This window comes from Montipora foliosa, chromosome 2 (assembly GCF_036669935.1).
Source record: "Montipora foliosa isolate CH-2021 chromosome 2, ASM3666993v2, whole genome shotgun sequence".
Taxonomy (NCBI): domain Eukaryota; kingdom Metazoa; phylum Cnidaria; class Anthozoa; order Scleractinia; family Acroporidae; genus Montipora; species Montipora foliosa.
The window spans coordinates 43,749,664-43,772,163 of NC_090870.1; the positions used below are offsets into that span (position 1 = coordinate 43,749,664).

Below are 22,500 nucleotides of genomic sequence, written 5' to 3' on the forward strand. Positions count from 1 at the left end.
TGTTTTATTAAAAAGTCCAGTATCAACAACTCTTCCATGTTGATTGACCGGTCAATTTCCGGTCCAACATGGCTTTTGTCGGCCATTTTTTCTCAGACCTGCAAAAATGTTTTTAGCTCGCTTTATTTCTGACGCGTTTCTTGACCATCTTAGATACAGCAGGTATATGAAGTGATAGCCTGTGTCCGGCGAGCCAATGAAAATGCTGGAAATCCGATATCCGTAGTTCAGTTTTTAATATCTGGCATGCCAATCGCCCTGTCTCGCAGTCAAGGACTGAATTGCGATAGGCGCAACCCTACAAGGTCGGACCAAAGGAACTGTGCAGCCGGCTAGGTGCTCGGCCTCTGAACATGACCCATACATGACCTCGGAGCACAGCACGACCGCCAGATGGAATAAGCTGGGAGTCCATTTTGCTGAGGGAGGAAAACCAAAGTGCCCAGAGAGAAACCTTCGGAGAAAGATTGACATCGACTGGAACTCAGCCCACATACGAAGTTATGATGCGATCCCGGGTCCGTAAAGGTGGGAGGCACGAGTGTACCACAGGACCATCATTACTCCCCCCTAAAATCATTATTCCCCAAATATATTACCATCATTAACGTTTGGTTGAGGCCGAACCTTTTTGTATGTTAAGTTCAGTTTTCCTAAACTTTTTTGGTTTCTCCATTCGTTCAAGGCTTTGCAATGGATCTAAACTGTGATGATATTTTCAGACTTAAAAAACTGTTGTGTGATGGTGTTTGCACCGCTTTTTGTTTCTTCCAGGCTCTGCTTCAAGTTTCGCTGGTGTCAGAAAAAGTGAGGTAGCTATCTTTGCAATGTACAAATCTACATGAGAGATGACTTGATCTATTCAAATGGGTTTTTTTTTTCTCTTGACTTTTAAGCAAAACTCGCACTGACAGTCTGTCGCTTTATTGCTAACCTTTATACGCTACAGTTTTTATCCTCAGTGCATCGCCTCAAAAACGAAAAGGTCAAGGAACTCGAGCTCGGTCTAAAGAAGCTCTGTACGACGTAACTGATGAAAAGTACCGCAGCAGAGCGTTGGATTGGTAAGTACCTGTATAAACCTTGTGCACATCGCTTAAATCAAACGCCGACCGTCAGCCTGTGACAGTGGCAGTAGTTGTTCGTAGTTTAAAGTCGGTATATTGAACTAGCTTGTTCGGTCCGTACTGGAAAATATTGGCCGAGTTGATGTCCATAAAATTCAATGAGGTTTTTATTTTACTGGCTTTCTTGCGCGGGTTTTCTATTCCTTGCGCCTCGCCTCTTCGCCTGCTTCTGTTAACGGTTCTGGAAAGTAAAATTCGTACTGGAACTCTGACATGACTAAATAAAAAACATTTCTCAAATTTTTCTTTTTATGTCCGAGGAAAATGGAATCAGAAAATGGGAAGAGTTTAGTTGGTAACCTATGTACGCTGCTTCGTGACCGGTCGATCTTAGCGGTCCGAGAACCAATCAGAATTCTCCTTTCCATCTCGGATCAGTTGAAATAGCACTCTAATTATAAGAATTAAAATTACTATTGAAGTATATTGTTTTCACAAGACTGCCCCGACGATGCAAATGTGCGATTGATTTCCTTCTTGAACCGCTCAATTGTTTAAATCTCCCGGCCCCAACATTATCAGGTAAGGGGTTCCACAATAGTGCACCTTCAATATACGTAGATCGAAAAAAATAGGCCCGAGAAAGAGCTACTTGTCACGAGATTTTCCGTGGGCATATAATGAAAATTAGCCGGCCACAGTTTATTCTTAATTGTAGCCTTGGATTACTAAACGAGGTTACCAGTAAGCTTTTAAGATGAAAGAGACAATTGAGTAAATATCCTTCAAAGCCTCTTCGTTGTTTTGGCAGAGTTGTTTCAATATCGCAAACATGTGAGCACACCACTTTCGTTGATTCACGGCTCAGTTACATCAAAAAACAGCCGAATTACGAGCCACGAGTGAACAAATTGTTGAAGCTTCTTCTTGACGTTTATATTAGACTTCAAAAATTCACGTAAGTGTAATTCTTAAGAATGTGTGTGAACCCAGATGTCAGAAATTTCACAAATGATCATATCATAACGACATCTACATGCAGGATAATCAAGAAGTGGAGCCCTTATCAATTGTATCCATTCTGTCATTCATTTAAATTTATTCAATTTTTGGAGGAGTGGGTTTCACTTCAGAACAATAAAATTTTGAGTTTCCCTTGTTCAATAAACAAGTGGAGAAGAAAAAGGCCCAGGTATTCCTTTCAGAAGCTACTGTGTCAAAACATTGACTTCATTGTCATTATATAGATTCAAATTCTCCGACAACGCATTCTCTCAGACGAGAAATGACTTGAAGATGGTAAACTGCACCTTGCTGTCGCGAGGGGCTTGCTGTATGTGAGTCTAAATCACTATCGGCACTATAGGAGATCGTCTTTTTTTTGGAAGCGGGGGTGGGGGGGGGGGGGGATCGATAATCAGTTAAGCTGTCGTGACCGAGAAGTCATGCTGCGTTAAACTACTTTAAACGAACTTGGACTCATTTATGACAAGTTCCTAATGATATTTCGTTGCACGTAAGACAAAGCTTTTTATCTTTGTTCATCGACTTTTCGATAATCCCCTTTATTGGCTAATGCGATCTTTTGAATGAGGTTATGCTGCGCTTGTAGCCAATTTTCCTTTAATGCATGCCGAGTCGGTAGGCGTTAAGATCTGTAGCAACTAAGTTTTTAAAAGACTTGGTTGTTAATGAACGTAAGTGACTTTCATCTCAAATAACATTGAATGCGTATATTAATTAAAACAGAGGAGAAAAAAAAACACGTGTTCCAAAGATAACGTGGAGAGGTGGACGGTTTTATTATATATGTTTGATAACTATTAAGCAAATCTACACTGAGATTGCTAGAAATTAATTAAGTCTCAGTAACTTGAGAGAATTTCAATAGTTGACTTACCGAAATTCGGGAAATTCACCAACTCAAACAAGTTGAGGTTGGAAAGGGATGCGGAATGCACCTTGTTTTCCTTGCGTGGTAACTTAACGCCCTTAACAAAAGGCCTTGGTAATTTAGAGATATAAATTGGGGGCGTACTTTTTTTTTTTCCTAGAGGACACCTTTCGAATGGTTTCTATGGCAAAGACGAACGTGTTTTTTTCTTTTAATTTTTGAAGTTGAACAATTACCATTGAACTATAAAAAAATTCCAGACGACATCCAACATAAACCTTCCATTCTTAATACCGTTATGGAGACAGCCTGTTTTATTCGACCGTGTGTGGGGTGGAAGATAAGCCGCATTTGCTTTGACGTTCTGTATTTATTGGTGGTAGGGCGAGGCTATTTTTGTAACATGTAAATAAAACCACCCGTCGACACCTGATGGGATCGACCAAGCCTGAACTACTGTTTACAATGACAATTCACTACTGAGGCAAGTGGCTGATTCGAACATTACTCCATCAAACTTTTCTCAAAGAAAATTGTTTTCAGAAGTACAACTAACACTATCAACGATCGCACTGCTTGCTGACTTCTCTCATAAACCTGGGATCTGTCGACTTATCTCGTGAATTTTATTTCGAAGTGATTTGAATCACCGTCATTTTATTTTGATGAAACAACCAGTAAAGTGGCCGGCAATTAAAAGACACTGGTTGTCCCGTCGGTTTCAAGTTGCCCACAAAGGACGGAGCATTTTATGTAAGCATGATTTCAGAAGGTTATATATAAACATTCGACTACAGGTGGTCTATGGAAACACCAGATGTGCAGCATACTATGTGTGGAACGTGGTTTGAGAGTGCTTTGAAAAAAACGTTTAATAGAGTGAGATCACCTTCTGACCGTCTGTCCCATTGTCAAGTGTTTTTCAGCACAAACACTGTTTGATTCATTTGAAAAAATATTACTTTCGTTGTAACCGCTTTTGCGCATAGAGTTTTGAAAACGACGGGGCTAGATAATTGGTGTGTCGTTTTCAAAATGGACTTTTTAAGTTAATGGTAAAAGCAAATTTTTATCAGAGAAAAAACATTTTTGTAGATATTGCTTAAAAGGTGACCTTGTTGTTCGCAAAAAAAGCTCAGTAAATATAAGACCAATGCTCAGTTATTGAAATGATCTAGCTTAGACAACTTAAAGATATGATATTGAAGACCAGTTTCGATTTCAGTGCAAAACCGGTGCCTCTGATTGATGACTAATAGATTACATTTTTCATATTTTGAAATGCTTCATTGAGAAAATTTTCTTTGTGCAGTTATTATGTTAAAGCTGTTACAGCTTTCTTTGCTCTTTTGGTTAGAGACAAAATGCCTTTTTCATATAGATCATTGTTTTAAAGTTGACAATGAATTAAATTAATATCGTTCGGTTTGAGTAACTATCGTAAGAAAATAATGAACAAAAAATGACGATGCAAATAATTTGTTAATTATAAAGTACCGTTTAGAAGTGCTCTAAATTTGAAATTTTCTTCGTCGAATAGTTCGCTTACACCGATTTTTCATCGAAACGGTGAAGCACTCCACCAACTCCACTTCATAATATGCTGTTTGAATGATCGTTGTTGTGGAAGCAGTAATAAGAAAAAAAGAAAATTTGCACGAAACTAGGTATAGGACAAAGTTAACTCAGTTGTGTTGGCTGTTTCCTATCTAAAAGACATGCTGAAAAACAAGATTTTCAGAACAAGGGGATCGTATTGTTACAAATTGCTGTGCAAGCACTTAAAAGGGTTTTGAGAAACGCTGTAATGATAAGCCATTCCGAAAAATGAAGTTAATTTTTTATGTAAATATTCAAGCACTCACATTCACATGCATGTTCATAAAACAAGAGAGCACGTGGGGTAAAAATGATTTGTATACAAGCGAAAAAAAAATGAAAATGAAGCCTTTTAGACACACCAATGATGACAACAGACTGGCCCTTTAACACAGTCAAACTACTTTGCTTTAAGAGAGCTTTTAAGAGTTGACCTTGGCACAGCCAGGTTTACCATTCTCAGCGTTATGTTACTGGTACAGCACACAGCGAGAACAATGAATTTTCTTGTAGCACGTCTGAAAAAAGTACAACAAAATATATCATGACAAAAAGCTCCCTGAGCTGAACTCCTGTTTTCGATACCGGAGACAAACAGTGGTTGTATTTATTGCAGTATAAACATAAGGATATCCCTGCCTGTAGTTTCTATACAAAGAGGCAAGGCGTTTATTGCGTTACGTAGCTCTGCTGAAACCTGAAGTGAAAATAACTGACTGAAATATAAATTAGTATTGAACTAGTATATGCTAAATATATATACTGCCAAAAACCTATTGAAAATAACTACTAAAATGTCCCTATAGGTATAACATTGACAATATGACTTAAAATAGTCAGTGCCAAGCTCTGAGACCTTTGTTTTTTAACAGAATTTACTTGTAAAGTAACAAGGAAAAGCAAGTTCAAATACTGAACATTTTTAGTGAAATTAAATGGTGTCCAGAAAGGAGAGTTGACTTAATTAAATTTATCGAGGTCTTTTGGATTGTTCTCAATTGTTTTCCTCGACGGGACACTTAAGAGATCTTAAGTAGAGTTTTGTTAATGGGGAATATCGAAGTGAAGTTTCATAGGACAAGCGTAAAATACAAAGGTCTTGCTAACGAGAAAGCTTTTGCGATCTCTTGATACCTGGTTCTTTTTCGTAAACACTGTCGCAATTCCCCGCATATCAAATTGCTAATCTGTTAGACAAAGGAAGAACTAATTTCAATTGGTGAATCGATATAATTGCACAATAGAGGGGAAACGCCTTTTGATTTTGCCCCGAAGCTTCGGATAAATGTACATAGATTGAGTTTCTTCGGTGACCGTTGAATTTAGTAAAATAAAACAATATGCCACAAGCCGAAATGAAACGTAACCGTACACAACACTCAGCCGGACAGGTTATTGATGAGAGCTCTTTGCTGTTTTGAAATTCTATGATTATGAAAAGTGATTCTCCTACACTCTTGTTGCCAAGTGATCAGGTTAACAAATTGAAAGGCCTGCAATAAGGTTCGTGGGAAGATACCTTCATTACCTTGGAAAATTCATGCGCTAGACATATTTGTATCCTTCGCTTCAAACACGTTGTCCATACAACCCATCGAACGAAAGGCAAATAAATGGTGTAAAGATACGATGGTGGAAAACAATGATTAGCAAGGCCTAAAGAATGCAGTAACTAAGCGATTTAAATAAAAGCTTTGTTGATTGAATATCCTTGATAAACGCCGATTCATTTCCAAATAAAATGAAAATACCTGTAGGGAAAAAAACTAGCTGACATTTATGTAATAATGTCAGTTGCTCGCATATTCCTGAGAAAGCAGAACCCTTGGTTGAAAAGTGCTTGAAATGATATTATTATTATCATTATTATTATTATTACTATTATTATTATTACTGTCGACATAGATCGGCAGTTTCCCACCTGCTGAGTATCCGAGAGCGCATGTGTGTTAAACAGAAGTGTCATGTTTCGGAACAAGTATCGAATTCGTTGTAAATTAAATGGAAAAAAAAGGCATCACGTCATTCTCATGTGTACTGCTCTTATTGGTGCCAAGGCATCAAAGACCATGTTTTTTCGAAGATTAAAGGGAAATGCAATTTTATAGTAATCTTCTTCTGCAACATGGTTCATTTTTTCAACTCAGTCTTATAAGAAATCTGAGAGAGATACAAAACTCACGAAGGTCTTGGCTTTCCCTTCCTCTTATCTAATGAGTGACAAAACAAGTAAACCTTTTAAGGCGTCCAAGCACACTGGTATAGATTTCTTTATACGAGAAGCGATCGCTTGAGGTAGAGGAACACAAAAAAGTGCGTTGAAATTGTGTGAAGAGCTATTGTCCGTATTTCCATCTGTTTACCACTGGTTTGTCTTCGGGTCGTTATGATAATGGTTTTAAACAAAACAACTGACCAATTTAAAAATTTACAAAAAAACATACCATATGAGTGCGTAGCGACCAAGACGCAGCAGCGGATTCAAATGTTACCCTATGCCTTAACCATCAAATGTGATTTTTTGCGTGCGGTGAGGATTATTGCCTTAAGGACTGAAGAAAGCGCAATTTGTTAAACAGCTCGTGAATTTAACTCCGTGGTCATAAATACACAGGTCGGGTAATAGTTGTATAAAAAGGTATCCAGATGAATGAAAACTAATTAAACTGCAATTTACATATTTTTCGAGGATTTTAAAAGAGCAGCTCTTGTAATTGTCTGTCATTTTTAAGACAGAGTTCAGGATCACAACACCAAACTGAACATCATGCCACGTTCATTTCTTGTCCGAGGAAAACAGCCCAATTCTACTTTGGGGCAAAAAATTTCCTGCATAAACGAGAACAGTTTTACAGGTGAGGTAGAAAATCTTGAAAAGAAACTGAAACTGATAATTTTGCAGGTATTAAGAAGTTCTTTCTTAATATTCAGTAAATGATGAAGAAAGAGGAACTAAAATGAATGGGTCATCATTTGATAAACGGATTAGAATTTGGATGTTAAGAAAACAGCGGGCGTGCGTCTCGCTGGTTAAAGAAATCGTTAAATGAGGCTTAATTTGTTCCAATGCCAGTCCCGAATGGAAGTGAAATCACACAGGAACTCTTAACTACAAGGATTACTCTTCCAAGCGAGAATAATTATACCGAATACTACCGAGATTTTATATAGGGCTGCCAACTCAAAACGCCGTGAAGAGAGTTTTTTCAAGGAAAATAACTATGAATTAAAACCTTGGTCAAGCACTCGAATTAGAAGTGACTTGAAATATCTTGAAGGGACAGAGAGACAGAGCGTTGTTTCCGATTCTTTTTCCTTTGATCTTAGCATTCATGAGAAAATCCATCGCCTGTTTGAGTGATCAAACCACTGTTGCTTGATTTAATTCAGTTTCTCTCTTTGAGTTTTAACTCGCGCCAGTTCCGTTTCTGGGCTCCAGAAGAAAAATTGCAGGGTCATATCGTAATATCTGCTCTTCACATTAACTATAAACAGGCAATTTGCAATCAGCTTTGAATAACTTGGATCGTGCCAAAGCAGAATCCGTTGATGTGCTGGTTGCAATGTAATTATAAAATCGTTTTCTTTTTACATATTGGGATATATTTCTCTGGAGAAATTTTCCTAGAACTTAGCGGACCAGTTCGCTTTAATGGTTCATTTTTCCCACCCCACGGATAATTGCTCAGTGGACTGTTCAGTTCTATTCGTTTAATTCACGGCATCGACGCAATCAAAACGTTTCAAACGATAAAATATTTAGCTCGTTCGAAAGGAGTTTTCACTACTTAGAAAGCTTGGATTACAATATTATAGAAGTCATTTTCGGAGAAGCCACTATGTTATACGCACGGGATTTAAATATGAAATCTGCGCCATCTAGCTTAATTCATCCCATTATGCTGCGTGGGATGTTTGCGTGAGGAAAAATGATCTTGTTCTTCTTTTCTTAAATCTATGAAATTGAACTAAATACGATGAAATATTTCGAAACATTATCAAAAATCAATGTAACGAAATGATTTGGTTTTTTTTTTAAATTTTTTCTGCTCTCTTCGAAACTGTTACTTGGTTTCACTTTGGATCCAAAGTTATGCGCTGCCATCTTTCGCCTTCCTTTTGACAAGCACAGGTCAAGATCAGTTTTCTCCTAGTGCAGTTTCGCAGAAAGAAGGAGAGGGATATTTGTTATATAGCTCTACTTTTAGCCCATTTGAACTAAGGGAGATCGCACCCCTATAAGCCATTTTAATAAACCCTGTCTGTGTACAATTTGCAGATATAAAAACAGAGAAAGACCCTGTGAAGGAAGATTCATCTCTGGGACGAACTCAAGCTACTGTTCTATCCTCTCCTTTTCACGATTCTCCTTTTAGCTTTGCTCTTCCCACAAACATTCAAAACCCTTCGTCGCGCCTGCCCGTTCTCCTTAGACGCCACGGGTCGGATTTCTTTGGATCAAGGTTGCCGTTTGGTTTTCCCTGCAAGCCGCCATTTGCCATCAGTGGACCGTCACCTATGGTTTTAAGGCCAGTTCCGAGATACGGCAGCGTGCAATTCCCTTTCAGCTGCTCAAGCCATGGCCATGGCCCTGCACCAGCTGCAACATTAAACCACAACCATGTTCTCCATCCGTCACCATTCATCACCAAAGAAGCGACGTTCTTTCCTTCAATCGTACTCCCGGGGGTCTACCGGATGCCGCATACACATATGAGCGGCAAGCTGGATGCCGAAAGCGATCCTACAAGCAGCCAAGACAGCGTTACGCCCAACGGAACGACTGCTCTAACGACTAAAGTCTACACGTGCTTGGAATGCGGCAAAGAGTTTAAGAGACCTTCAAGCCTCTCCACGCATAAACTTATCCATTCCGATCACAAGCCATACTCCTGCAGTTACTGTGGCAAGAACTTTCTTCGCAAGTCCGACATGAAGAAACACATCTTAATGCACACTGGAGTGAAACCTTTCCAGTGTAAACAATGTGGAAAAGTGTTTAGTCAGTCTTCCAACATGTTGACCCATATGAGGCGCCACACTGGAATCAAACCTTTTCCTTGTAAGATTTGCGGCAGGCGTTTTTACCGAAAGGTCGATGTTCGAAGGCATACAATGCGACATGAGTTTAAACCTGTGCAGATGGAAGCCTGAAAGAAAACTGAATGGAAACAGAGAATGATCGATCGAGGAACGCATGACTTGTGCGTAGAATGCATGTAACTGCATAGGAACATCACTAAGAATAAAATACTATATTTCACATATAAAAGACTCGAAGCTCAGAAGCATAGATGTTGAAAACTGTATTTCTTTGATAGCAGCGGCAAAATATGTTTTAAGAAGTTTGTAATATACATTTTTAAGATGAATACAAACGTTAAAAGGAGAGGTTTAATTTCTATAAAACTTATCAATTTTCTATAAGAATATATGCCAGGATAACAATGTATATTATATGATTTAGAGATGATCCCTTTGTTTGATCTCCTCTGTGTTCGTGTAACTTTAGTTCACATTTGATTTTACTATTTGACTGCTTGAAACTTTGGCAAAAATAAATGTTTAGTTGCGAAAATAATATCCTTTAGCCTCGTGGAGAAAATAGCACTACATAGTAAGTTATTTTGGTTTTGTTCTCACAAGAAATTTGTAGTTAATTTGTATTGATTGTCAGTATAAAGAAACTTCTAACAGGTAACACGTTTTTGCGATTGTTATCATTGCCAGAAATTCAAATTTAGGAATTCAGATCGACTGCAGTTTTTAACAGAATTACTGGCCAGACCCGATGGCACCAAAGATCGGTGCTCTCGCTGTTAAAGTATTTGTCCGCGCAATACTGTTCTCGATTCGGCTCTCCGTTCAAGCTAAGGGTACATCAATGCGTTGTTCAGAATTTACAATTCTACAAAAAAGACAGCACACGATGATTTTTCTACAAGGATAATGTTTCTTTAGAAACAAAAACAAACATCAGTATTCGAGCTGAAAGAGATACTGTCTAAACGAAAAACGCCGCCCAATATCTATGTCTGCAACCGCAAATTCTATTGCTCTTCATTTAAGCAACCGAACACAATTTTTCGCAAATTACTTCGATTCCTTGTTTTACAGAAGAGATCGCTTGAATTGACTGATCCATAATAATGGTATAATAACAAGAATAGAATAATTGCTCAAACAAAAAACGATACACACCGGTCTCTCAAAACATGTAACAACTCCGTTACTTGACATGGAACCGGGATGTTTTAAAGCTATAGCAAATATTGAAAGCCGAGACCCATTAGGAAGCCGATGTACACAGGCTAAGACCCATCCGTCAAAACCAAACCAACATCTTGAAAAACGTATTTGGCCTCCCACATTTCGTATTAGGTAAAGAAAGGTGGCTTGTTTCCATGATACGAAAGAGGTTGAGAAGGAACTTTACAAGGCGATCTTGTTAACTTGTGTCTAAAAGCACTTCCGTTTTCTTGCTTTTACCCTTCCTACTCATCTTACTACCTTACTACCTTCCTTCCTACCTTACTATCTACTTGTTATTCTTTTTTGAATCAAAAGCGAATGGTGGTGTTTGGATAGTGTGTATTTTTTTTCTCCTTTCAAAAGAAACTAAATTCTATCAAAATTTGTCATCTGGATTTTTTTCCAAGTCTATGCTCTGAGCCATTGTGATAATTTTGGGAAACTAACCCTACAACTTTTTAACTCAGTTAGTTACTCACAAGAGGAAAGGAATAATTAAGAATGTCAACAAATTAGCAGTGAGAAGATCCGTAAACCGTAAACCAACCTTCATCTCACATGTTTATGAGGGATAATTAGTCTGCAATAACATTCTCCAGTGTTCCTTAGTACGCTCAGAATGGGTGTATATATAGCTGAAGGAATTGCTAGAAAAGCTAAAGAAAAGTGGTTCATTAAATTCACGCTAGCGATGTTGTTGTCTACTTTCACAAAAGTAAAAAGAACGAGATACATTTCAATTAAACGAATGGCTTTCTCAGAGTTACATGTAATGGACGTTCTCAATCAAACTTCTAAAAAATGGACCCTCCAAAAATCTGGTTTTGTCCCTTCGTTAAAAAAAAAGTTCAAAAGCCAACGAACCCGTGATCGAAAAGTCGTTAATTTTTACTTGGTATGCAGGAGTACTGAGAATCAAAGGTGCTCGCACAAAGAAGAATTCTATGGAATGCCATAACAACAGCAATACGCCTCAATAGAATGCAGCTTAAATTAGCCAACTATTGGCAATTGTTCAAAATCAGGAAGACTCGCTTTTTTATTTTAGATTCCAAAAGGATAATGCAACGGTGAGAATCAAATAAGTACCGATGTCCAACTCAAGAGTTGGCTCAGTCTCAAACTGATTTTTAATCGCGATCAATCTCTAAACGAGTCTTGGTGAACATTTCAAAGTACATTTGCCATAAAGAAATGAAAATATTTACTTTCATTAAAGGTTTTCTTTGCGATAGTTTTCTTTCTTTATTATCTGCCTGTACTATGTTGAAAAATTAATGGTTTTTTGAATGTAGTAAAGTTACTAACAACATTGTGTATATTCCAAGACAATTTTATTGTATTTGTCAGGGCACGTTTACATGAAAACTCTTACTCTATTGTGTCATTTTTGCGCGTTTTCCGGAGTCTATTCAACTATCGGCTGTTTTTGTTAGAGTTACGTTGTGCTTTTTCCACTAAAAGAAAGTTTGGTAATTATCCTCGTTCACTTTTAATTAAACTTGAGAAAAATTTGAGTTCAAAACGCCGTGATATGATGATGGAAACTCACAAACCGCCTCCTCAAATGTTTGTTTTTCGCGTGTATTGGATGGCAGACACATAAAATTTTGCTTGACTACGGAGACGTGAAGACATTCGGCACTTTGCCACCTTTTGATTCTCTAATAAATTGGTTTCTTGATGTTGAGCAAACAGAGTCGCAAAGACCATAGCTTTTAAAAGTTGCGAGGAGAACATGTTTGAGCGGGCCATGTGAGGTGGTGTTAATCCCTTTGTAATGTTAACGCAATATAGCCTTGATTTCTTGTGCAAAATGTCACAAATTAAGAATGACATCTGAAGACCGGAGAGACGCAGTTGCTTGTGTGGGCTAGGAATGACTGACGAAGGACGAGTGATTTAGAAACATGCAAAATTGTACTCAAAGGAACACGTCAAAGGATAGCATTGTTAATTACGAAGAGTCCTGTATCGAAAGTAAAGTGCTTCCCGCGTGGAAAGGTTAAGGAATTGAGATGCATAGTAAATAGTATATTAATCTGGACTTCAATCTTGTTCCCAAGGGTCATGTAAATATCACAAGTATTTGAGTCTGCTGTGAGGTCGTTCAGGAAAAAAGTGAATACATGAAAAGATGAATTACCACGAAGTACTGGAAATATATATTTGTGAAATAGCCCTTTTATGTATTTCCTCATTACTTGGTTAATTTTGCTATATTAGTTTTCCTGCATGTGCAGAGTGGGTTAAGGGAGAGAGCACTAGAACTGGACACCGAGATTGTTCATCTTTTAACATCCTTTCGAGAATAATTCCAAGCAGGTACAACGCAATGGTACGAGGCTTTTGTTGGCTCCGATCCTTTCAGCGATATGTGTCGCTGCTCGCCTACACAGTTTCTCAACTCTATCAAGATCTCAGTGATATAAAAACATTAGAGCTTCCCCAATAACACGTGTGAATGAACCACCGCCCACGGCAAATTTGTTGCGGTTGAACGCAAGTCGTTTTTCTCAGGGCGTAATTTGGTCCAGTGGGATCAAAAGCACTAGCTCATGCAAATCAGTTTATTTCTTGCTCACAAAACGTCTGCGCCGCCTTTTGACATTCAATACTTTAAAAGGTCAGCAAAAAGCAGAGCAAAACTCTGTAATTTGCTTAATTGATGGGGATTTAATTGTCCGACTTATTTTTCCAGCCACGAAAACAAGCTAATGGGGATGGCTAGTTGAAGTAACATTTTGACTCGATACAATGTAAACCCGCAAGGTGCCCGAATAAACAACATTCAAGACAACAAGAGAAACTATCGTATATAGCAAAGATATTGCATACATCAAGTATTGTAATCGATTTGCCAACTAGAGCTTTATGCCCTGACAAGACAAAAGGGTTCTTTTGTTTCAATGGTTGTCACATATGAAGGACAAAAAGATTATTTTTAAACAAATATCTCCCTTGTATTCTGTAAAAGGAATACGAACCCGGCTTCGTTGAACGCCATCGGTCCTACCCTCAGTTTCTAACACCGGTGAATTTACAACTACCATACGGTTTATACTTGAAGTCATGCCGGTTATCTAAGGCGAAACCGGACCATAAAAATCATCCTCTTGAGTTTTTAATTATAAGTCAAGTTATTTTCATTTACCACAAAAGCAAGAAAACAAAACTATACGGTTACATAAAAGAAGGAAAGTGGTGAGGAATCCTAACAAGAAATCTTTAGACTAAAACAACGAAACGGCACCGAAAAAATAATGCATTGATGCAAAACAAGCACTTTATATACACGGCAAAGGTTTACAAAATAAATGCTCGACGGAGTAACTCATTTGAGATTAATTGAAAGGAATATCAGTAGTTAGTATATACCACACAAGTGAGAAGTGCGTTCCGCGCATTCTGATTGGCTATCTCGGACTCGGAGGCGAATAACAAGTATTGTTATACACCTAGGCTTTCGCTTAACTGAACGAGCACTGTGATTGGTTGATTCTTGGTCACGTGGCCCTGATCAAATTCAAATGTATCCCGACCGGGATACAATTCCGCAGTTGTTGCCCGCTCCGGGTGTTTTGCTGCGATTGTTGCAGGAAAAGTCTAAATATATAACAAAGCACTTAATGTCTGGTCCCTCGGGAAACTAGTTAGTTTTGTTTTCCCTCGAGTCCTGATGTTTCCCTTGACTTCTTCTCGGGAAACATGAGGACTCTCGGGAAAACAAAACTAACTGTTTCCCTTGGGACCATCCCTCGGGGCCATCAAGTGTATACTGTTCACCTCTGAGCAAACGGAGAAAAACAAAATGGCTTCCCGTTTCTCTTCGGTTTCCGAGGAACAAATTTTATCGATAAAGTTGGTTGCTAATTCACTTCAGTGTAGGTGGAAATGGTTGATGTTTACCTCCACTTCGATGAATAATTATTAATTTTTCCAAAATGTCTACGTCAAGTGCAGCGCAAGAGTGTTCTCAATTGACACCGCAAGTTAAGTGATATGACCCCATATATGCAAAAATGATGGATATTTGACGCGTAGAGCCGATTATAACAATAATTAATACTCTGAGCAAACATGACAGCCTTAAGAGGAAGAAAGCAGGTGGCTATTTGAAAAGCGTGAAGACATTGAAATCAGAAGTGCAGATGGCAGTCAGAGCGAGATTTGAAACCGGAGCATTCACATCGACAACGCCAACCAATGGGCCGCGCTGGCGTCTCTTTCTTGTGTTCCTTACAATTTAAGTGACCACGTGCTTATAGCTGGCAATTTATTCACATCACGCATTTGTTAAAATGATGCCTCCTCTTTCGAACAAGGCTCAGAGTTCGCGTGCTAACGAACGCGTGCTAACGAGTAAAAAAAAAAGCCATTCAGTACTTGACCTCCACTCCGTTTTGATAGTTACCCGATTTGATAGCCGAAGACACAAATCCCCTGTGGCCTGTCTTGCCACCCCTCCGCCCTCCCCCTTTTTAATATCCTTCTTTATTAGAAGCATACTCCTCTTGTTTCATGTTGCGTAATAGCTTAATCACACCAGCACGCAATGTGACTTCAGTTCAATGCTGCACCTTTTCGTGGCGCCAGATCGTAAAACTTGCACCAGCCACCGTCAAGGATGTAAATTCATCGAAACCAAAACTTCCACTTGAACGAGGTAATGTTCTAAGGCCGTGACAGTCGTTTCCTCCAGCGTCGTTGCTTTAAGAGGTCAAATTCCTGAGAACACCTGGTTTTTTTAAAAAGACTTAAAGGGCAACAAATTGACGGCTACTTCTCACACGGTCTGTAGGCTTTTTGTTTCTCAGCTCCCTTCATTTTCCCTCCACCTTTCCAATTAACATCCTAAGATTTAATCTCAACCACTCAAAGGCGAAACCAGTTCAGGAAAAAAAATTAGTTTAAAAGTGGTAATAAATACAAGTCCTTTATAGCCTCTTTTGTGTAGGGTCGCATGGAGACCCTGGAAAACCGAGGTCATCAGCACCTTGGCTTATTTTAGAGGGCAACTGCCTCGTTCCCAGTGTTTTCGCGGAGTGAAAAAGGTGAATAAGACAAAAAAAGACCAAGAGAACGAAGTTTCCTCTCACTAGATACACAAGAAAAAATAACAAAAACAGCTACCAATCTTTCCATGTTGTCAGTTTATTTGGACCCAATTTTTTCGAATACATCTGAAGTTTTTGAAAATTAGACCAAATTCGGACACAAAAAAATCGACGAGTATCCTTAACAAAATTTACTCTCCAGGATGTACGTGCGCCAGTATACAATATCGATTTATACAAAAGATTACTTCATCGCCTTTGCTAGATTTCTTCCAGAAAGCTGATGTTACAAAGACTAAACATTGGATCAGGGGTTCTCCCACTAGAAGAACGTTGCGTGTTTATAACCTTATCACTGACAGATTCTTGTTGCAGTCAACTCAGAGTAAAATATTACAGGTTAGCCTGCAGCAAAGCTCTTTTGTTTCTTTACATTAAAAAAAAACGGACTCTTGTGTTACAACCTCTCAATTTTCATTCTCAAGAGAGAACAGCTCCAAAACACATGCGCATTTCCGAACGTTTTCTCTAAATAAACCAAGTTATCTACTCAAAAACTATCGTTCGGTTTTTTTTTTACATTGTTGTCATCTTCGCTTTTTCCAACAGCTCACGTCCTATTATCATCCGTTGAATTTGTGCCGTACCTTCGTAGATCTGAAAGTTAATGGCGGATGCCAAATGAGTCAAAAAAGAAATTAAGGACGGTGCCTACTAATTCAAAGGTATTTTTGCCCCGATTTATGATTATGCAGGAAAGGTAGATCTTCCCAAGTGTTATTGAAATCCAAAAAGAAAATTGGGGGTAACCACGCATTCTTCAAAGATAATTCATGAACAATATTTGTATAAAGCTCTAAAATACAAAGCAATGTATGGCGGTCTTTCTCAAATGAAAGCTTAATTATCTCTAAAGAAAGCATGGTTACCCCCAAGTTTCTTTTTGGATACCAAGAGTACTTACTAAGATCTACTTTCTCTGCATAGTTTAAACCGCGCAAAAATGCACCTGCATTAGTTAGCATCACCGATAGGAAATCCAAGTGTCTGGAGATGCGCAGAACGTATGCGCAATAACAATAGTAGGCACCGTCCTTAAGTGAACTGAATACAGACTCCTTTACACCCCGCCCTCAAAATAGGTTCAAACCATCTTATAACGATCTCCTCTGGTTGGACAAATTAAGGGCGAATTTCCTTCCAATTTCAGACGACTGGTAATTGTTTAAACTGTCAGTAAATTTCTCTACTAAGTCGCTTCATTGACCCTGAAATGCCCCAGTGGGCAGAGCACCATTACCCCCCGGCTACACGTTCAAACATTGTTATAAAATATTTGTTGGATCGACAATGTTAGAACGTGTAGCATGCATGTTTGATGTCGATTAAACATTTTCTCCAACATACAATAACTGTTGAAACGTGTACCCGCCCTTTCAACAATGTTGCAGTGCAAAGGCCAATCAGACTTAAGGGCCCAGTCTCCAATCCGAGAACCATGACTGAGTAATCCAAAATGGCGGAGGCGGACAAAAGTGACCAAAGTGAAGTGTTTCCAACAATGTTATAAGCGTATCCAACATTGTTAGAAGCGTTCTTATAACAATGTTGGGACGTGTTCTTCTAACAATGTTACAACGTGTAGCCGGGGCTTAAACTTCGTGTTTATTTATTTATTTGTACTTTATGGGTACGCTACAAGAAACATCAACTTCGTTGCTTTCCCTTTTCCCCTTATTTTAGAATACCATACTTGACCAAAATTGCGTGGTAGTGTGTATTTGCCCCCCTGGGCATCCCATAACAGCCATTCGAAACAACAGAAAAAAGGTAAAAAGGTCTATTGCCCAAAAGTGTCAGCGGAAACTTAACAGGGAGCAATGTTCTCAGTTATTAAACTAACTTGTCTAGGTTGGGAAAGATTTCGCACTTTAGCGAGGGATGAACAAAAAATCGGTCTAAAGTGCTCAAGAGTTGACCTGGCCTGGCTTTACTAAATACACAATTACAACGAATTTTTCAGGAAAGACAAGGTTCACCTGGAAGATTTTCGCATCTCTCATCAATTTTTCAACTGGATACTCGGAGTTGAACCCGTTGCCACCGAATATCTGCAAACAATGGCAGGATAAAATAAACAACCACTGCATAAAACGTTTGATGTGTAAATGTTAAATTAGTCGATGAAGATTCACCCGCTGGACAAAACATTAGCATAATTACCCACTTTTCTACATTCAAAACTGCCTCCTCCCCACTGTTGTCAAACGGTTATAGCCCAAAAAATGTTTTGTTGAGACGTAAAAAAGCAAGCGAGACCAAGATGAAACCGAGTAAAACGACATGCACACAACGGCCCTGTTGTTCAAAAGCCCAGTAACAATGAATCCGCAATTTAATATAAACCCAGGGTTAAGTTTTGCCCGTCAGAAAAGCCTTCACGTTGTTATTATATGCTAGAAAGTCAAATTGAAGACGAAACTGGAAACTTGTTTCGATTAGAAAATAAACCGTGCTGAAATTTAAGTTTCCAGTAATCCAGGATTAGCTTAATTGGGCTTTGAAGAACTGTGCGAAGAGTCGGATTGAGGCAAAACGGAGCCATCTATTCTAAACGACAATGGAGGCAGAGAAGAGAGACCCTGGGAACGAGGTTGCCAACCACTGAGGGATGTGAAAGCCTTTCACATTCCTGTCCGACGGTTTGGGCTCGCATGGGTCAGCCAAAGCAGGCTTGTGGCTGTCTTTTTTTTTTACAGGTCAAAGGAAGGGGGGGGGGCCTTGAAAACAAAGACCCCTAAGATCCGAAGACTCAAAAACGAAGAAAGTAACCCACAACCCTCAATTTGGCTAACCCTAGACCTAAAAACCAACTTTAGGCCAAGGGTTAGCCAAATTGCGGGTTTTGGGCTACTTTCTTCGTTTTCGAGTATTAGAGTCTTAGGCGCCTTTGTTTTCAAGACACCCGTCACAGGTCAGGTTTACAAGTCACTGTCTTAACGTCGCTAAAACAACCCTATAACCCTTTATCAATGCTAACCATAGTCCTAACTAATAGTTAATTAAATTAAGTAGCTATCGCTAAATGCTAACGAGACTTTCAACATAATACATAGTTTGCAGATTTGTATCAGAGAGAGTGCCATTTTTGGAACCCAACAGTAATTTATTTCAAAGTACTGCAACTCAACTCATCTACTCCATTCACACCAAAAAGTCATCAATGATGTTTAATTAAAAATGGTTAAACAAAATGAAAATCAGTTACGGAGCAAGGATGGCACAGTCGGTTAGTGTGTGGCCTTGGTGCAAGAGGTCCTGAGTTTGATTCCCGGATCTCGCATCCTTGCTTCGACTTCTTTCCTTTCCGTGTAGCTAAGTAGCTTTAAATACCCGTAAAACGGAGCACTGATGGAGTGGGGGGAGTAAAATGAGCGCACCGTCGACCTCAGGTTTGTCAGTTGAATTACTGTTACGAGTTATCGACGTTAAATATGGTTGCTTTACTTTACTTTACTTTACTTTACAGGAAAATGAAGGACTGGCGGCTTTTACAAGAGATTCCGGTGAGTTTCAATACATGCTTTGATCTGTGCTAAATTTGTACTCGACAAAAATCAGTATACATGGTTTGAAATTAAAAAGAAAACACAATAAAACCGTGTTTAACTAAACATGTTTAAAACATGGTTAAGGTTTGGTGTGAATCGGGCATACGTTAACAATAACACAATAACGATAGAAATGTTTTAGCATCGTTACTACAGTGACTCGTAAACCTGACCTGTGACCTGTAAAAAATACCTGCCGGCCAGGCTTGAGTCTCTTCTTTTACACAGCGAACAATTTGTGAAGAAAGCACAAACGCAAGTGCACGGGGAACATAAGGAGGATTTCCTTGTTCTGTTGCGTGTGTAATGGTGAAAAGGCCTTCTAAAAGAAAGGGCACAACTTGTGAAAGTTGAAACCTCTGGCAAAGGCGTTAACGTTATTAGTTGTCAAATGATTCTACCTGAACCGCATCTGTGGCGCACTTATTCGCAACATCTCCTGCAAGGCACTTGGCGATTGAAGCGAAATATGTGTTGCGTCGTCCCTAGAAAAGCGCCCAAAAAAAATGTCAATGAACAACCACCTAAAAAGCCTTACAATGAAAACAGACAAACGGCGGTTAGTAAGTGCCGACCAGCGGCCAAAACACGGCGACTTCGATTTATAAGCTGCCGCCGCCGCAACTTACTTTTTGGAAATACAAAGTCACGGCATGAAATGAACTTCCAGGAATCTACTATCATTACATTCATTTTTGCATTAAAGTCATTGATTTCCTTGCCCCTTAAAGTTGTGGACGGGCTTTGATCTTTTTCAGCCAATTACTCTCTTAATTACTAAAGACTTTGAAGACTTACTCAACTTTTCCCAACTTTTCTTTTTCTTTTCAGTATCCTTAGCGTGTTTTCTTACTGTTTTTTTTTTTCTGTGGCGGGAGAAATAGCTAGCTGCTTGATGAGGTCGTTGACAATTTCGTTTTTTCAAACAACTTGGTCCGCTTTGAAGACATTAATTTCTCGTTGGTGACTCGGGGATACTCGGAAAAAATCCGAATGCTCCGTCGCAGGAGCCGCGGAACATACGACCTTCCGATTACTAGTTCGGATGTTCTACCACTGCGCAATAGGAGACTCTTATTTTAGAGACCATAGACCAATAGGCCTTTTGCAACTAACGATCACATGGTACCTCCATGCTGGAGGGCAAGCTCATTATTATTCCCCCACTGGGACATTAAAACAAAGGCAAGTCAAGCTTGACTGGTTCAGGTCTCTTTGTTTTAATGTCCCAGTGGGGGAATAATAATGAGCTTGCCCTCCAGCATGGCGGATTTTGTACCATGTGATCGTTAGTTGCAAAAGGCCTATTCGGCTAACGCAATGTCGTACCCAATTCAAATCTCTCGGGGTTAAGATTCTTTGTGTATTGCATTTGCATGATAATGTAGCATCCTCGATCATACGGAAATATTTGGAACATAAGGTTTTATTCCCAGAGGATCTGAATTGGGTACAACACTGAGTTAGCCGAATTGGTCTATTACACTAGCTTTATGTGGAAGGTAAGCCATTAAACTTCAAGTTAGCCCCCACGAGTCTCGGCTTTAGCTCAGTGCTAGAGCATTCGAACTGAAATTTTGAAATAGTAAATTATCGTAGAAGGAAATTGATGTTTATATTAAGAACAGCGAAGACGGAATTCGGAAGGCAATCCTTGCTATTTAGAGGACCCATTCTTTGGAATAGTTTCAATAACGAAACAAGGGATATAGATAATGTAAATAAATTCACGTTAGCCTTGAAGAAAAGTTTTATGAAAGGAACTTATGTCAATTTAAAAAAAAATTACTAGATGATTTTATTTATTTTTAAATTGTAATGACTAAACTCGTGATTGTTATTTCGCTGTTAATATATATTTGCATTGTATACCCTACGTATCTTTAAACTAGCGATGTAATTTTAGTAGTTTTAATAATAAGTCTTGTAGATACAGTTTTTTTAATAGTATTGTGAATTTGTGTAGTCTTATTAATTCACTGTATTAGTTTTAAGGTCCGCATCAGCGTATGGCTGCCATTCTTAATTGACCTTTTAATGAAGCATGTGTGTATTTATAAGGGTTACATTTTTGCAAACGTTGGCCGTGTAGCACTTATATTTCAACAGAGTTAACTATTGGAGGGTGATGTGAAGTGCTAGTTTTCCACTCATATAAACCATGTGAGCGTCAGCCCTACTTATGGAAATGGGCCCACACAAGGACAGAGATAAACTCTGACAAGGGTGGGAATTGAGCCCACGATCATCGGGTTTGTTGATCACCGCTGTTCTACCGACTATGCTACAAGGTCAGACATGAGCAGGTTGTTGGTAATTTAAGATGTCAATGTCACGGCTTGTTGGTAATTTAAGATGTCAATGTCACGGCAATAAATATGTACAAGTACAACTTCTACATATTTATTGCGGTGACACTGACATCTTAATTCCCAACGACCTGCTCCAGTCTGACCTTGTAGCTCAGTCGGTAGAGCAGCGGCGATCTAGCCCGAAGGTCGTGGGTTCAATTCCCACCCTGGTCAGAGTTTTTCTCTGTCCTTGTGTGGGCTCATTTCCATTAGTAGGGCTAACGCTCAAATGGTTCCTGATGGGGTAAAAAACTAGCACTTCACATTACACTCTAATCAGGTAAGTCTGTTCAAATATAAGTGCTACACGACCAACGTTTGCAAAAACGTAGTCCTTCCTTGTACTTCAACTTGTACATGTTCATTGCCTTGACCTTGACATCTTCAGTTCCTATGGCCAGCTCCCGTCTGACCTTGTAGCTCAGTCGGTAGAGCAGCGGTGATCTAACCCGAAGGTCGTCGGTTCAATTCCCAGCCCCGGTCAGAGTTTTTCTCTGTCCTTGTGTGGACTCATTTCCATTAGTAGGGCTAACGCTCACATAGTTCATATGGGTAGAAAACTAGCACTTCACATCACCCTCTAATAGTTAACTATGTGTGTATGTATGTTTGTAATCGGAAGGTCGTAGGTTAGATTCCTGCAAAGGAGCACCTGATTTTTTCGAGTAT

At 39.0% G+C, this 22,500-nt stretch overlaps 2 protein-coding genes across 2 annotated transcripts in view; one reads left to right on the forward strand and one right to left on the reverse strand.

The window, feature by feature from the left end:
* Nucleotides 1-8,971, forward strand: part of LOC137993206 (centriolin-like) — a 68,557-nt gene extending 59,586 nt beyond the window's left edge. The window contains exons 53-55 of the mRNA XM_068838913.1: nt 775-812; nt 950-1,064; nt 8,840-8,971. Coding sequence (XP_068695014.1) covers nt 775-812; nt 950-1,030 — 119 coding nt within the window. The 3' untranslated portion in view covers nt 1,031-1,064; nt 8,840-8,971. The remainder of the gene's footprint in view (nt 1-774; nt 813-949; nt 1,065-8,839) is intronic.
* A 6,977-nt stretch (nt 8,972-15,948) lies between these two features.
* The window catches only part of LOC137993207 (medium-chain specific acyl-CoA dehydrogenase, mitochondrial-like), a 34,570-nt gene continuing 28,018 nt past the window's right edge, over nt 15,949-22,500 (reverse strand). The window contains exons 15-17 of the mRNA XM_068838914.1: nt 19,882-19,965; nt 17,909-17,980; nt 15,949-16,526 (exon numbers count right to left, since the gene is read on the reverse strand). Of these exons, the coding sequence (XP_068695015.1) occupies nt 16,446-16,526; nt 17,909-17,980; nt 19,882-19,965 (237 nt within the window). The 3' untranslated portion in view covers nt 15,949-16,445. The remainder of the gene's footprint in view (nt 16,527-17,908; nt 17,981-19,881; nt 19,966-22,500) is intronic.